The following is a 16,536-nucleotide window of genomic DNA, read 5'->3' as shown; positions in this document are numbered from 1 at the left end:
CTCGGTCAACTACAGGGGCCTGACAGCTTCGCGTTCGCTCTAACCGGGTGTTCAGGCCACAACAGTTCGTTCTATGTGAGACACTGTGCCATTGCCCCAATATATATTTTGACGGTAGCACCGCCCTCGTTCGTACTAAGCGAGCGTTCGTTATATCTGCGGCTGTTATAAGTTGGCTGGACTGTAAATAAAAGTTCGAACACAATTCAGCAACAGTTGTGCTCGATGCTGCACAATATACTCTCGACTTTGGCCGCTTTGCACCAAGTTTTATCTCGTCTTTAAGGGCATTTACATAAACCCGACAGAAGTGGGTTGAGTCGGCTTGTCGGGCTTGAATATGCTTGTCATGTTCATGCAAACGCTAGTCGGTTGGGTGTACAAGCATCGAGTCGGGATCAGTAAGCCCGACAGCATGGGGTAGGCTGACCCAGCCCGACCTGTTCGTAGCATGGATGTAAACGCGGACGCGTCGGGCCCGCCAGCACCAAGACTTGCGCGGGACCACTGCGACGTCGCGATTTAGGCGCAGCGGGAATAGTATCAGGACAAGGCCAAGACAAGCTGGGTAGCCGGTGCCACCATAAAGGCGCCAACCTCTCCTAATATTCATTTCAATTTAAAAAAAATGGCTGTGGCTTAGGTAAGGTTAAGCCCAGGATGCGAAGCATACTAGCCTTTATTTTAGTTGTTGAACCACTGTTTAGCCTGGTGAACTGCTGTTGCTTGGCTATATTTGGTTCGGCTAAATGAAGAAACAACTCATGCGTTACTCTGCTTCGCCTTCAAGAGTGGAACGCGACAGCGTTCCCGTCGACCCGCCAAGGGGTGTAAGACAATGGGCTACAGGGCAGCGACTACGCGCCCCGCATTGGACGCGGTGAGCGTCGAGCAAAGCAGCGTTCGGCGCGGCAACGAAATGTGCGCCTGAGCAAGAGACGCACGCCTTAGAAACAGCGCGTTTCTAAGGCAACACCGCATTCACTAGAGGCGCTTTTGTACCGCTTTGAAGCATCGTACTCGTGGCTCAGTGGTAGCGTCTCCGTCCCACACTCCGGAGACCCTGGTTCGATTCCCACCCAGCCCGTCTTGCAAGAGTTGAGCCAAAGCCACTTCTCCTGTGTCGTGACGTCACCGTGTCACGTGGTTTCATGGCGACACTGCCGCGCCTGAGGAGCTGGGTTGAGCTCTCGTAATATGCTTCGCATCAAAAAAAAACAAGAAACAAAGCCGATGCAGCGCGCGCAAGGCTCTTTCCTACCCTTTCCCTCCCCGGCAGAAACGAAACGGCTCTGATTGGTTGCGAAATCCTTGCTAATGACTCGCGCTCCGGCGCAATTAATCAAACCGCCCTCTCCCACAGCTGCTGTTCTCTGGGAGCAACTCGGTTTTTGCGCGACCACGACAACGCCACTTGTCAGCCAATACGAGCTTCGCTTGAAAAATGGAGGAGGCGCATGTCCGGCACACTGGCGCAGCCAACGTAACCGGACTGGTCCAACGCGCCCGGCGTCGAGCAACGCTCGCCCGCGCGCCGATAACGTCGCACTATAAACGCGCCTTTACGGCCGCCCGAGCCGAGGCAATCCGACAGCATCGAGACGATCCCAAGCTGAGGGAGCGGGAGGCCGGAGCAATCCGGCACCGTTGCCTGTGGGTTACTTAACCGTGACGAAGGTCAGGTGCACGCAGTACAAGCTTGGCGTACCCCCCCCCCTTTTCCAGTAGGGGAAGGGTTGGCAATTGTTTTTTCTTCTTAAGTTCGGAGGGGGGGGGGGGGGGGGAGTCATTCTGTAAGAGTCCACCTAGTGGACTGACCGTTTCGGCCGCTGCTGATTGGCTAGGTATTCGTATAAAGGGACATTGCACTAGCGCGTAAAAAAGGATGCGGACAGGAACATGAAAAAAAGACACACCTGTCCGTGTCTTTTTTCACGCGCTAGTGCAATGTCCCCTTATACGAATAACCACCAACTAGCCCAGCTTTCTGCCTCAAAATATTGGCTAGGGCCGCTCGTCTCCTCTCTTGTGGAGCTGCATCCAATCAGCAGCGGCCGAAATGGACAGTCCACTAGGTGGACCTTTACAGAATATCTCCCCCCCCCCCCCAACCGCTGTTAACACTCGTCTGAGTACGCTTCTTCCGCACTACCAACGAACAGCTCTGAAAGAATACAGTTTGAATGGAGCTCAACAGACTTACGGCCGTTCCAGAGTGGAAGGAGAGAAGTTTACCACAGTAATCACTCAGTTTGGTCATACGAACGCTTTCGCTGATCACGTAGTCGCAATTCTAGTGAAAAGTCATCAACCCTTCTTGGTCGACCAATCAGCTTTTTCATTCAATGCCAATTGGAGCAAGCAATGTAGAGGGTGATCCTTTACGGCAATTTAATCAACACGTAACATATTAGTGGTTCAACTCTATAGAGAGGTGATTAAGTACTGTCACTGGCGCGGTCATAATGACGCCTTCTTTACTCAAGCTGGATACACCTGTCATACACGGGGGACGCATATTCTACATGGCCTCGAACCTTTGTCTGAGCTTGCAGCCACAGTATCCGAAACCAGATAAAAATACTTTTCGTAAAGAACCCCTTGAAGCAGAGAAAGTGCAGTGCTTTTTCCCTCGAAATGTGTCATTTCCACTGTCCGGTAAGATGAAAACGCTGTGTTCTATTATGCGTTTGATTTTGTGTTCACATATTACAGGGTATTACACAATAAAATTCGCGTGCCATTATATTAGTCTTTGAAGGTGGTTAACACCCTAAGCATGCGTGCCAATAGCAGACCGATTTGGCTGCGTCAACAGACTACTTCTACCTCTTACTGCAACGATGGCAACTTTCTAGAAAACTATCCTGTTAAATTAATTCTTCTTAGGTGCTGATATGCTATGGCTAACGTGTCCGTCTGCTCGCCTCCTTTACATCTTGCAGTGCTTCAACGGGCATCAGAGTCCAAGACGCCGAAGACACGGACAAAGTTGGAGTAGCTGACCTCATGGTTGGCGACGCGTGCAGCACCTGAGCGATGCCCGACAGCATCCCACAGGCCCCCAGCCATGCCGCCATAGCGGAGGTCCTCACCAACACCTCTTCCAGCCTCTCCTTTCACCAGACCAGCCAAAATGGACGTGGCGATGCCAGCCCGGAGTCAGTCCTCGGGCCGCAGTACCATAGCCAAGTCCGCATCACCGTCATCATCATCATGATTGCATTCTCGGTCACGGGTAACAGTGTCGTCTGCTGGCGCCTATTGCGCAACCACCGTCGGCGTCGCTACCAGAAGGCCCACGTCCTCTTCCTGAACCTCGCCTTGGCCGACCTTCTGGTCACCACAGTGACGATGGCTTCGCAGATGGTCTGGGAGGTCATGGGTCGCGTCTGGATCGCCGGCGACGCTTTCTGCCGTGTCTTCAAGGTCCTGCAGACGTTCGCACTCGCTTCCTCCACGTACATGATTGTGAGCATAGCGCTGGACAGGCACTTCGCGATCGTGCACCCTCTCGCCAGGTGCCCTGCGCCATGGCGCCTGGCGGCGGCCGCCTGGATCGCGTCGCTGATCCCATCACTGCCCAACCTGTACGTGTTCCGTGTGGTGGAGGCCACCACGGGCGTTCGATACTGTGCCTCACTGTTCTATGCGCGCAAGACTGCCTCGACACTGCCTCGACAACTATACATGACATTCGTGTTCCTGGCCGTGTTTGTGCTCCCTCTAGTGCTCCTGGTTGGCCTATATGGTCGCATCCTCATGGAGATCTGGCACCAGAGCTTGGCCTTCAGGAAGCGACACCAGACGGCTTCGTCCTTGCCAATGGCAAAGGTGAGGCAGTTTCGTTGTATTCCTGCTTGACTTGATGCTTGCTATTCTTTTATTCTAATTGCCTTCTGACCCTTGCGTTGGCGTAAGCGGCCTAACTCATCACATTTTGTACAACAGGGCATTAAAGTGTTTTCACGGAAGTCACCGTTATTTCATCGTATTGCATAGAAATATGATAATGTTCACTGACTATACAAAAGGAGAGCAGTAAGGCCTACCGACGATATAAGGAGAGCATTGTCTCTGTGCTTGCTGTGTTAAATTACCTTGGAATATGTATCGTAAACTAGTTCTGCGTGTGATTAGATTCATAATGGTACCCGGCTCATTTGTTGTTTCTTCCTGAAGGCTAATGTAGGGTCGACGCATGGGGTGCACCCTTGTAAATGACAGCATTTGAAATGGCATACCACGCTTCTATGCAAAGTTGGTGAATTTAATTGAATTCTGAAGTCTTACGTGCCTAAACCACTATTTGATTATATGGCACGCCGTAGTAGGGATTTCAGATTAATTTTGACCATCTTTTACGAGCCCCCCGTGCACGGGACCATGGGCATTTTTGCATTTCGCCCCTAGCGAAATGCGGCCGCCGCGACCTCGTGCTTAGCAGCGCAACACCATAGCCGTTAAACCACCGCGGTGAGTGTATAATTGGTGAAGCATCATGTTTCTGTATTTTATTGTTCAGTACAGGAGCTTGGAGCATAGAAAAATTGCGCCATTTGTGAAAACATGATTTCAAACTCGCACGTAGTGTTCGGGCATTAAACACGAACGTTGTGATGGATCAGAATACTAGCACAAGTTCAGGTTCAGTTAACAGAATCATCATCAACCTGGTTACGCCCACTGCAGGGCAAAGGCCTCTCCCATACTTCTCCAACTGCCCCTGTCATGTACTAATTGTGGCCATGTCGTCCCTGCAAACTTCTTAATCTCATCCGCCCACCTAACTTTCTGCCGCCCCCTGCTACGCTTCCCTTCCCTCGGTAACAGAAAGAAACTATTTAAGGAGCCCAACTCGTTCTTCTCAAATATTTTCTCTTCTGATATGAACCAGCATGCGACGTGAACCCGGTGATTAAAGGGCGACAAGATTGCACTGGAGTGTCATCATTGCGAAAAACGAGTCACGTTCACAACTGATATAGCGTTCCTATCTCCCATGCTTTTTCTTAGGTGAAGACCGTCAAGTTGACGGCGGCAGTCTTCGCGGCGTTTCTGGTGACTAACGTTCCCTACATGGTCCAGGAGATGGTGTTGGCCTTCGGAGGCGCGGACGTCTCTCTGGACCGAAACCTGGTGGCTCTCTTCGGAGTCATCTCTGCCTCGAACAGCGCCATCAACCCATACATCTTCCTGTGCTTCCAGAAGGGCAACGCAAAACGGAAGCGTTTCGCGATGGCCTTCCGTAGAGACGTCGTCGCTGAGAGCGAACTCGGGAACGGTCGCTCGAGCTTCGGTGGTGGCACCAAGCACTACGTGACCTCGGTCAGGAATCACTCGACCGTGTTTACTGTGTCCACAAAGGAGACGAACGGAAAGATATCTCCAGAGTTACGCACGGACTTCAGCGCTTTATGACAGCGGAGGATCTTGTCATGCTTTTTGTGGATAGCAGTCTTCGTCCGGACATTGGGGACCCCGCGAACTAAGGGCGGAACTGCTCCTGCACCTCCCGACGACTCTCTCTGACAATTTGCCATACGCCTTGTGACGCTTGGTGATGTTATGGGACAGTACTTTTTTATTATGGTTATTATTATTATTCTTTATTATTCTGCATCTGCACCGTGAGACAACGGTACCTTCCAGCTCCTTGTGAAGCGCCACCAATGCATTCAGTAGAATGCAACGCCGGAAGCCTGTAAAGTATGAAAGAAAAAAGTCTATAAGGAAGAAAATATCATGTATAGGCATGAAAATTAAACTGGACCGTGAGCGCAGCTCTTCGGTGTTTACCAAAGCCTGGCAGCGTCCGTGTTTTTGGTTTAAGTGCCAACACAAAAGCACACATATTCGGCAAAGGAGCTGTCAGCTTCACGTACAAATAAGTGCTAATGAACCTATTGTAGCTAATTAATACATCCGTGCTGTCATGTACCTTTGGCTATTCTGCAAAAGATTGCAGATCTTTTCGACTGTTAAGAGTATTAGAGACACTAATTTGCCTCTGTTCTAGTCTTGTCACCTCGCTCCACAACGGTCATTCATGGCCGTCATCTGTCTGGCAACAACAAAGTATCGATGTTATCTTATGTGTGCCCTCAAAGGCATGAGCCGCGGCCTACTTAACCATGCAATCAAACAGAAACGTCAGCATAACGACGCTATAGAATGTCTCTATAGACCTCTTGCTGACCACCTGGCCTTCTTGCCTTTTTCGCTGCATGTCCGTGTACTGTATATAGACAAAAAATTTTGACGAGTATACTTCCTTTGGTATATTGTGGTTCATAGTCTACCTAAGTGGTTGTTCGCAGAAAGTCTACAGATATTAATGGACCAAAAAAATGTAAATTGTAAGGCTATCGGCAGTGTATAGACAATGCACAAGCGTCACATAAAAACACGTATAAACATTCAACATACTGCGCAACTATTTTTGTTTTTGCGAACCTACTGGCAGCGCACAAGGGAAGAGGGGCGGTGGAAAACGCAACCCAGACGCGGACTCGGAACTGAATTTTATTGCGATAGCAATTATATGGACACTCCAGGTACGTTTCTGCCGTCACCATCACGCTCCGTATAAAGTCCGAGGGCGATAACACCGTCGCCGCATGCCTTACGCTGTACACGCGAATGAAAGCGTGCTAGGCGGCCGATGATCGCGACTCAACCTCGCCCACTCAAAAGGGAGGAACGCACGGAGGAAGCGCGCCGTATTCCGTCGCGCGCGAGCCACACGACGTTGCGAGGCACTGGGGCGAGGGTAGGGGGAAGGAGGCGACGTTCTACTCCGGCTGCAACTGTTATGTGGCAGAGTTTAGGTGCGTCGGCGGCTCGTAGCCTTGCGCGTGCTGTGTATTCTCGGCTCTCATTTTGCATTGAAGCAATAGACAGCACCAAGGTCACTTCGCTCGCTGCTGCTGCCGCGTTTCCTCACGCCAGCTTTTTGACGGCGAGTGTGCGCGGCCATCGAGTGTGATGTGTTCATGCTTGCTTTGTGTGCTGACACCATGCTTATTAATTTACTTAGCAAGCGAATGTCTACAAGATTACACGGTCGATAAAAGTACTATCCTCACTTCGTATGGTTGTCTGCTAATTTGCTATCGCAATCGATGCTTCGCCTTTCCGGCGAAACTACGACATTTTTATTGGAAAAGCATCTCTTCCGTATACAGGTACAAGAAGCATGCTCCAGGCAATACGAAACCAAGCAAATAAATGTACAGATAATCAATTATTGATTAAGATACAATACCTGGCTGTACACTCCGACCAGTGTAAATGTAGACTTATGCCTGAAAAAAAATGGCTGTGGCTTAGCTAAGGTTAAGCCCAGGATGCGAAGCATAATAGCCTTTATTTTAGTTGTTGAACCACTGTTCAACAACTCTGAGATCTGAGAGATCTGAGAGAACAACGCTGAGAAATCCCACCTGAGTGGGATCTCTCCCACTCAGGTGGGAGAGATCCCTCGATGCATACGCTATTCATAACCTGGAGTAAAGTGTCAGTGGCCTCACCTTCAAATTCTTAAAAAGCTCATACGGGAGACGGTCATGTCCAGGCGTTGATGTTGCTTTAGGCCTTCAGCTGCAGCGAGTAGCAGGAGATAAAGGACCATGCCACCAAGTGAAGTCCGGCGCGTGAGATCGAGTTGTCGGAATGGGAGCCTGGATGAATGAGGAGGACGAAGTTTGAATCTGCGAAGACTTTGTAGACTCGCTTGTCTCTTTTTGAGTCATTTTCATAGCCCCACAAGGTGCGTGGGGCATTAAAATCACCTCTAACAAAAACCAGAACCTCTGGATATACGGACCGGAAGTAGTGCAACCAACCGAGATTGAGGCTTGTGCTGAGTAGTTTCCCATAAAATCAGACCACTATTAATGATGTTTTGGCCGGACTGATTAAAGCAGGAACCAGTGAACCACTTCTTGATGTTGTGTGCACCGTTTATCGAGGTTTATCGGTGTTTGAGGGACGTTTGAATTGATGTATACGTCGGCCTTCCCAGGTTTTACTGTTCAGGAACCTCTTCGCTTATCTGGAATGGAAGCGGTATAATTTCTAATGAAATGTGGAATCGCACAGAGTTTATAAGACTCCTGTAGAAGCAACGCCCACACATTAAGTTAACCGAACTATATTTTTTTTTACTTTAGTTCTTCTAATTTGTTAGAGACACCTCATCAGTTCCATTGTAAAACTGCTGTAGTCGACTAACTGTACGTGGACAGTTAGCCATGCCGAATACTTGTTCGAATCAGCTGTGTCAAATTATTCAGGGTGTCAAGTACAAGCGGCCACGTGGCCAAATCGGTAGGGGCTTCCTTTCGCGCTGGCGGGAATCACAAGGTAGACGTGGCCATAGTAGGCGGCATCGTCATTGCGAGTTCCTTCCGGTGGGTAGATACCCGTGCTTTCCTTTCGCGCAACAGTTCCGGCTGCCGTGGCAGCAGCGCTATCTCTGCGTCCAAGACAACAGTATCTTGCTATTCAGCTACATCAGCCTTATTCAATGTGTTGCTAGCAGAACGATAAACTGATTTGTCCTTCTTTTTTTTTAATTATCAGCGTCTTATAATACGACGGGTTTGCTTGGGTGGTTGTCTCTGGCTCTGGCTGAGTGTCTTCTACAAGTGTTAATTCCTGGAAGCGATTGTAAAGCAAGGGAGGCTCTGGTGTGTCCCGCGTAGCGCTGCGCAGAAAGGCCAAGGACCTTAGACGGGCAAGAGCTGAAGCCCGTCGTTTTGTTGGGAATATCGGGGACGTGATGTCACCCACACCCACCGCTTTCACCGGAATCAACACACGCGTAAAAACCAACAAAACTTACTGCACTGGCGAAAATGCTGACACGTGCGCAAGCAAATCAAGCAATCCTTGAACATGAGACGCCGTTCGTTGGATTTGACGTTGAATCCACTATGGCTTCGAAGAACAGTTATGGGCTGTCCAACGGGCCTGCGACGCGGTGGAGAGGCTCGGCCTCTCTGTCCCGAGGTGGGAGCGGCCCGCTGCTAGCTCCCGCGCGCCCTAAAGGACCACAATAAAGTTCATCCATCCACTATATATATATATATATATATATATATATATATATATATATATATATATATATATATATATATATATATATATATATATATATATATATATATATATATATATATATATATATATATATATATATATATATATATATATATATATATATGTATATAGTGGCCTGTGCTCTGTGTCACATTTTCCCCCTTTTGGAACACATTATCGCCAGCAGCATGTATTTTTCGTACATAAATTATTTGTTCTCTTCAAACTACAGCCTATGGTCAAGGTTATTGATCCTGAACATTTTTCTAAGTCCGGTTCATTCACGCTGGCAACAAAGGACGAACTTCAACACACCAGGTCTCGTGTTCAGCAGCACTTATACTTCGCCTCATTCTGACATCTGCAGAGCTAGCTTTATAGCTTTTTTGTTTTTCGTTTTGCCTCAAACAATTTATTTCAGTGCTGTCGGTGCACTCAACCCGACAATGCAGGGCAACTAATATGAAGCATAGCGACATCTGTTTAGATTAACGCGCTGAGGGTCGGTCCTATATTTCGAATATTCGTTGTATACATGGTTGTCCACGGCTTATGATACTTAATCATCAATCTCCTTCCTTGCAGTGATATTTCGCCATAACCAAACTGGTAATGTGCAGTTAGCGCGATGACAAATAGGTAGGGCAAGGTCTAACCTGTAGAATGAGGAAACAGCGACCACAACCAGCTGTAAACCATGGTGGACGCAGGGACATGGCGCTCGTGCACGCTCCGCCCTCCCGCCCCTCCCAGTAACGCCGCTCCCTCGCTTACGCTGTGGTGTGTCCCAAATGCGCTGACAAGCGCACTGCGTCAGCGTTGCGGAGACCGTGATATATAGAACGAGCGTCAAGACATCTGGCCAGGTCATTTACTGATGGCCTCGCACAGACGAGTACAAGCCTGCGCGCCTACTGTGAGTAATGATCGTTCGGAGCTATAAGGCCGATACGAAAATGCGTGTCTTTCTTTCAAGGCCTCCCGCGTGCTGTGTGTTTGCTGGTAAACCTTCTCGCACCCGGGCAATAACTCGGCAATAGCGGTGCAAGCGAACAATGGCGCTGACTCGATTATTTATGGTGGATTCTTGCTTCATACGGGGAGGGCATGCGGGTTTCTTATATACGGCACATTGCCAACGCGCAAGTACGGCGTTCCGGCAGTTATGTTATTTTTTTTTAACTTTTGGAAGTCGATCGTGTATGGTCGCACGTCCCTTTCCGGACTCGAAGCTGGGAAATTATAATGGACGACGCAGACCGAGTAGGGCTGGACGTAGAGTTTCGGCTCAACGCACGCTGCGCTTTGATTGCGTCGAAAAAAAGCAGCGACGCCGTGATTCCCCTGGCATGCTTTTACGCGGTCGCGTGCGCCTCAGTGTTGCCTGCACGCTCAACTGCGCCAATTCGTTATTCCGCCCGACTGAAAAGTTTTTCTTTTCGTTTTGTGTGTGCGCGTGCGCGTGTGTGTGTGCTCGTGTGTGCGCGTGTGCGTGCGCGTGCGCGTGCTCGCGTGTGCGTGTGCGTGTGCGTGCGCGTGCGCGTGCTCGCGTGTGCGTGTGCGTGTGCGTGTGCGTGCGTGAGTGTGTGTGTGTGTGCGTGCGTGCGTGCGTGCGTGCGTGCGTGCGTGTGTGTGTGTGTGTGTGTGTGTGTGTGTGTGTGTGTGTGTGTGTGTGTGTGTTTGTGTGTGTGTGCGCGTGCGCACGCGCGCAGGTTGCGATACGAAGTTAACGTGCATCGGCCCATGCCAAAGCCCTCATATGCCAGTAATAAAGCCCCTTCGAAGACGCTCGGTATGCGAAAAGAGAAATACTGGGGAGGCATGTGTGATGAATAAGACGACATGCACTATAAACAGCCTTTTAGACTTTCCCTGAGGCACGCGCCGATTGCGGACGTGCCATTTCCCAGGCGGAGATACAGGCAACTGATCCACTGGCTTACCGGACGTGCCATCGGGAGCTGCCTCCCGGGTTTCTTCTTTTCTTATTTTTTTTTCTAGAAGTAACCATAGACGTGCAAGCGGATCCCACAACCGAAGTAAGATGTAGTAAAATGAATCACTGCCTCATTGAACTCTCGACTCAATAGTGACGCATGCGCGATGAGTGCGCTAGCTGCGTCGACGTGTGGCGCTTCAACTCGTCAATGCTATACATGTGCCCTAGAGTGACTGCTTAAAACTATTTTTATATATATATATATATATATATATATATATATATATATATATATATATATATATATATATATATATATATATATATATATATATATATATATATATATATTCTTGCTTTCTTTTCTTTTCATTCTTCCTTGTTTTTAGAGCGGCCGGAAAAGAAAGGGGAAGGGGGGAGTAATAGAGAAAGAGACAAAGTGATATTCCTGTTTGTCATCGCCCTTCCGCCACTGACCCTCGCCACCGGCAAGTGCGCAACACCGAAATCTCCAAGCGGTGTTCTCTTCTGACGCCCTGACAACAGAAGAAAAATCGTGGCTGCCACAGCGTCAGCTCAGCATTCATCACAGCGCGGCATGTCACGGACGCGTCTCGCTCTGGAAGCACCCAAAGGCATGCACAATATCCCCTGCATGCTGTTAATCTCTGCGCCTGTACACAGCAACAAGTATAACAGCAGTAAGTATACGATGTTTTTCTTTCGTGTTTTATTATTTTTTTTTCAACTTAATTTCTAGGTTTCTTCGACGCAACGGCTTATTATTGATGACGTAGGGATGGTCGGTTTTCTCATGTTATCCTTTTCTTTTCTCGTGTTTACACCAATTATAGAACTGCACTGACAACGCACCTACCATCACCACGACATACTCTTCGTCTTCCCGGTGTCGAAACGATCGCGCCAAAGAGCCCGAGTGCGTGGGTATAGTCTTTGTCCCACGTACCGGAAAATTGCCTCGCATGACTGTGGTGCAGCTGAAGCACGCAGGGAATGAACGTGGAATGAAGCGAAAATCGTCCGTCGTGTCTTCCGCGTCCACGGTGTCGTAAATTCGATAGTCCTTGGCCCTCGTCGTCGTCGTCGTCGCTTATGGCAGAATGTGTGTGTGTGTGTGGCTTTTTTTGTGTGTGTGTCTTCGTAACACATTCCGCTCTATACATTCCGCGCTCATTCTTGAGAGCTGCTCATTCTCTTTTCTGCTTTAGACCTTTATTTAGCACGGATATCTTATTTGATCGCGACGAAAATTTATAGCGAGAGAGAGAGAGAGAAACGTTAATGAGAGAAGGCCAGCCGTTAATGACATTAGACATTAAGGACATTAATGACAATGGCCAGCCATTAATGACAAGCATTAATGAGAGAGGCCAGCCTGAAAGTCATTAACGCAGAAAACTGGGCTAGTTGGTGTTGGTGCAGTTGCTGTGACATATAGTTACTCGCGTGAACAAGACTAACGAGAAAAAAAGTAAGAGGACACAGCGCTAGCGCTCTGTCCTGTCCCACTGTTTTTCGGTTAGTCGGGCCTGAAAGTCTATAAGTTCCAAAAACGTCTCAGCGAGGCAAATAGACGCGTCAGTCATTATTGAAAGCATAAATCAATGTTCACTAGTTAGAACGTTATGTTAGGTAAACTGAATAAAAAGGAATAAGATAAAGGGGCGAGTGAAAAAAGGAAAGTGGGGGCAGCGAGTTTAGCCAGCGTAAAACCGTCTGGCTACCCTGTACTGTGGAAAGGGGTATTGGGAATTAAAGTTGATAGAAGGGCACCTGATATGCAACAAGCTATAGCATGGAGTACCTCACATAAGCAGGCGAATGGTCCATAGGTCCAGCTATTATTCTCTTTTTGTTTCTTTTTTTTTCGAAGGCGGCCTCGACTTTCTTGCCGTATTAGATTTAAGCGGTTAGCGAAGTGATGTCACGTGGTGGGGCGGGTGGTGTCGGCAGTCTGTACGTTGGTTTAAAAATCGCCGAAACGCTTGAAACACGGTGAAAATCCGAACAAGACAGAGGTTCTTGTAATAAGTATGGGCAGTAAGCAAGGGCAGCCACCACCACACCGACGCCAAAGCCAGAGGAGGAGGAGGCAAGGTTATGTCTACGTGCTACACCTCAGCTACTGTAGTGGTATGGCATTATCAGGAATATCAGGATTGCACTGGTTGCGAGGTCGGCTCGCGTCATAAACCACATGCGAAGACACATACCGTGTGTCTCAGCTAACGTTAGCCAAGCTCTTCAAAGAAAAAAGAAATGGTTAGAGAAGCACGGTACTAGATCGATTATAAAACCTGGGCTGTTCTGTGACCAGAGGCCGGACGCCTGATCATTGTACGACTTAAAATCGAGTATTGCACTGTTCCTTCATTTGTTTTTTTTTTATGTTTTAACAGCTTGGCTAACGCTAGCTGGGACACCGTATATATCGTGCATAGCTGCAGGATGAAAGAATTTCTCCACCGAGTCACCACTTTTGATTTCACAGTCTCGGGGTTCAGCCCAGCTTTAGTTACATCACATCCATGATTGGTCCCAGCTTAAATTACACCATCTACCGGGTAGGCCTAGCTTACCACTACACTGTCTCCACGATCGGCTTACTTTCCTCAGCGAAAAACTTTACTCGGCTTACTTTACTCGACTTACTTCACTTCCTTTTATTTAGCTTATACCCTCCGGCTTTCTAAAAGCGAGAGCGGTTAGTTCAACCAGTGCTTTTTTCGTGGCGTAGCGAATGACCATGCCAGTTAGTCACACCTGCACGAGCGAGCCCAGACCGGTAGCGTCTGAACATGCGATCGCCTGCGCAAGGAACGCAATCGGCTTCGCGAGCAAACCACTACGTATCGCTAGGGACAACCTGCGACGAAACATGAGCACATCAGAAACATGAGCACAAATTTTTACTCCTTGCTTGCGATGTGTAGCTTGAGAATTTTTTCACGGGTATATACTATAGTTTCGAACCGAAATTGTTGAAGGAGGAAAAGGGCCATCATTAAAATCGGGCTGGGAACACGAGCACGGATGATTACGTTTCCGTGACGCGCAAACCAAAACCAGAGATTACTTGACATTGTAGTGCGGGGGTTGACTAGGAAAAAAAGAGCGGTATATTTCAGCGCATAAATCTAAGAAAGGCTAGGAGCGAGTTTTCCGCAAGCTATCTCAATAATTATGTACATTGGTCCCTCGAACGGTGGGATCATATACGTTGCAGTTTTCCTTTTTCTTTTCTTTTTTTTAAAGATGACTGCGTTTATTTTCGTTATTGGCCATGTTTTCGCTATTGCGTAAAGTGGATGGATAGATGGATGAAAAACTTTATTAGGGTCCTTTAGGACCCTAACAAATAATAATAAAAGTGGAATATCGAACAATATCCATTCCAACGTACGTTCTGTTCTACGTCCCGAGTTCAGTGCTGCGAATCTCGGTCGGGAGCTTAGACGTCGTTTAATCGGCTCATGCAAATGAGGCTGCGCGAGCACCGGCTGCGGCACTACGCATGTCATCAGCTTAGCCGGTATTGCTTCAGACCACGATCGCGGAACAGTCTCGAGCACCGTCGCGGCGCAGGACATTAGTACGTCCGACTGTCGCGCCTGATTTCCATTTCGCTCGCGCTCTTTCTTCGTTAGTGCGAATCCCTCCTATAGAGTGTAACGTTGGGCAAGTTGGTGCGTAGCTTTAACGAAAGGTCTGTGGCGTAATGTAAGTGGCAGCATACTCAAGAGGGACAGAATAGGACGCCATACTTTTTTTTCCCCAGATGTTTATTTTTCCGCACACCATTCAAAGTAATCTACATTCTTCAGAGATCCGATAACGCAGAGAGCGCAGCACGCGCAAACAAACTTTCTTGCAGCACTAGCTAAAAATAAGGATTCACTCTCGTAGAGCGACACGGAAGGCACACTGACGCGGCCATCTCCCTTCTTCTTAATATGAAAGGCTTCAAGCACTTCACGTGCTAATGTTCCTGTGCTCCTTCCTATCCCGCGCGTGTCCCCAATCCGTGGTATACGCAGCCGCCTGATGCACACTGAAACGGCAGGTGTGAACCCGCACCATTCTTAATCGATCATAGGTGTTGCCTTAGGCAGACATATTACCAGAGCGGCCGGTTCGGCCTTTTGTAAACATTGCCACTGCTCATTGGACTAAAACAATATAATCGCCTTACAGGTTTGGAGCAGTACAAGATATTCAATCGTTAGATAACGTGTTATTGCGTGTATCTTCACCCCTTGACTAGAGTTGATGTCTGGCCTTGTTGTTATGGCAGAGTAACGGGTCTAAAGCTTTTGAAAAGGCGAAAACGAAATAGGAGGACACAACACGGACGCTATAACCTTCAGCAAAGGTAAGTCAAGCCAAAGTGGGACCACTACATCCACAGCTGTCAACGGCACTAACTTCGCCTCCATCGACAATGTCAACAACGCTAGCTAATGATAGGACAGCAACGTTCGACCAAGTAAATAAATTCCAAAATGTGACCGGTCGGATTCTGTACCGAGCTTGTGACGTAAAATAAGCCAAAAAAGAAAAAAGTCAGCCCAAATACGCTTGAACATGCCGTCATTACCGGGCTTGCTGGGCTGCACTCATTACATGCTTTAGCAAGCCACAAGCGCCAGGTTCGTGCTCTAGTTGAGAGAGATAACTTATTAGAAAGGCTGAGAGGTCGGCCTGATCGCTCTAGTTATCACTTATGAAACGCTTTGGTTAACTGGGCTTCGCACATGCGAAAGTGTTGGCATACTGCGCAGTCTCGCTTCGTGACTACATTTAGTGACACTATTTGACGCCAGCAATCTGATACCCTGAAGTAACACTGACCGCATGCCATGTTCCGCGTAACCGCGTATTAGTGATCGTTTTTTTTTTCTTCTTGGAAGCAGACAAGCTCACCTCGCAGTCTCCTCGATCCGATGTCGTCGTAAATCCATTTCAAAGCGATCTGTCAGGAATTAGCACGTGCAAAATGCATCAAAAGGGCATAGAAAAAGCGGGAAAGGAACTAAAAGCGCCCATCAGAGGTACCAGCCACGATAAAAGAGACAAACAAAACTCTATAGAGTTTGCAGAGGCCGCAATATATTGGCGACTGGGTTTGCTGACACAGAATAAGTTAAGATTGAGGTTGATAACATTCATCAGAATTTTGCAGAACCACGAAGAACATTGAAGAGCTGTATAAAGACAAGAACAATGCCCCTCACTGCTTGGTAGAAGGCAGTAGCGTGCTGTCCATATATACTCAAAGCATACGAGAAATAAAATGTGCATGGACGGTCACCCGTCAACAATCGCATTCTGCCTATACGAGGCCTTACCAAATTCCCGAACCAAACAATTTTTTTTTTCCGCGATCACTCTCCGGCGTTTGGTCTTTGTTGTGTGCAGCGCAAAGGCGTCGTCTCCTCCCTTTGTGGCGACAGCGTTCGCTTGTACCCATG

The 16,536-nt window shown here is 48.2% G+C and overlaps 1 protein-coding gene across 5 annotated transcripts in view; it reads left to right on the top strand.

Annotated features, from left to right (window-relative positions):
- The window catches only part of LOC135904141 (vasopressin V1a receptor-like), a 68,077-nt gene extending 62,570 nt beyond the window's left edge, over window positions 1–5,507 (top strand). For all 5 annotated transcript variants that reach the window (XM_070536031.1, XM_065434765.2, XM_070536034.1 and 2 more), the window contains 2 exons: window positions 2,946–3,834; window positions 5,017–5,507. In XM_070536031.1, the coding sequence (XP_070392132.1) occupies window positions 3,040–3,834; window positions 5,017–5,421 (1,200 nt within the window). In that variant the 5' untranslated portion in view covers window positions 2,946–3,039 and the 3' untranslated portion in view covers window positions 5,422–5,507. The remainder of the gene's footprint in view (window positions 1–2,945; window positions 3,835–5,016) is intronic.
- The last annotated feature ends 11,029 nt before the right edge of the window (window positions 5,508–16,536 follow it).

This window comes from Dermacentor albipictus, chromosome 1 (genome assembly GCF_038994185.2).
Source record: "Dermacentor albipictus isolate Rhodes 1998 colony chromosome 1, USDA_Dalb.pri_finalv2, whole genome shotgun sequence".
Taxonomy (NCBI): Eukaryota; Metazoa; Arthropoda; class Arachnida; order Ixodida; family Ixodidae; genus Dermacentor; species Dermacentor albipictus.
Note: the sequence above shows the minus strand (reverse complement) of the source record. Positions and strands in the feature narration are given on the sequence as shown.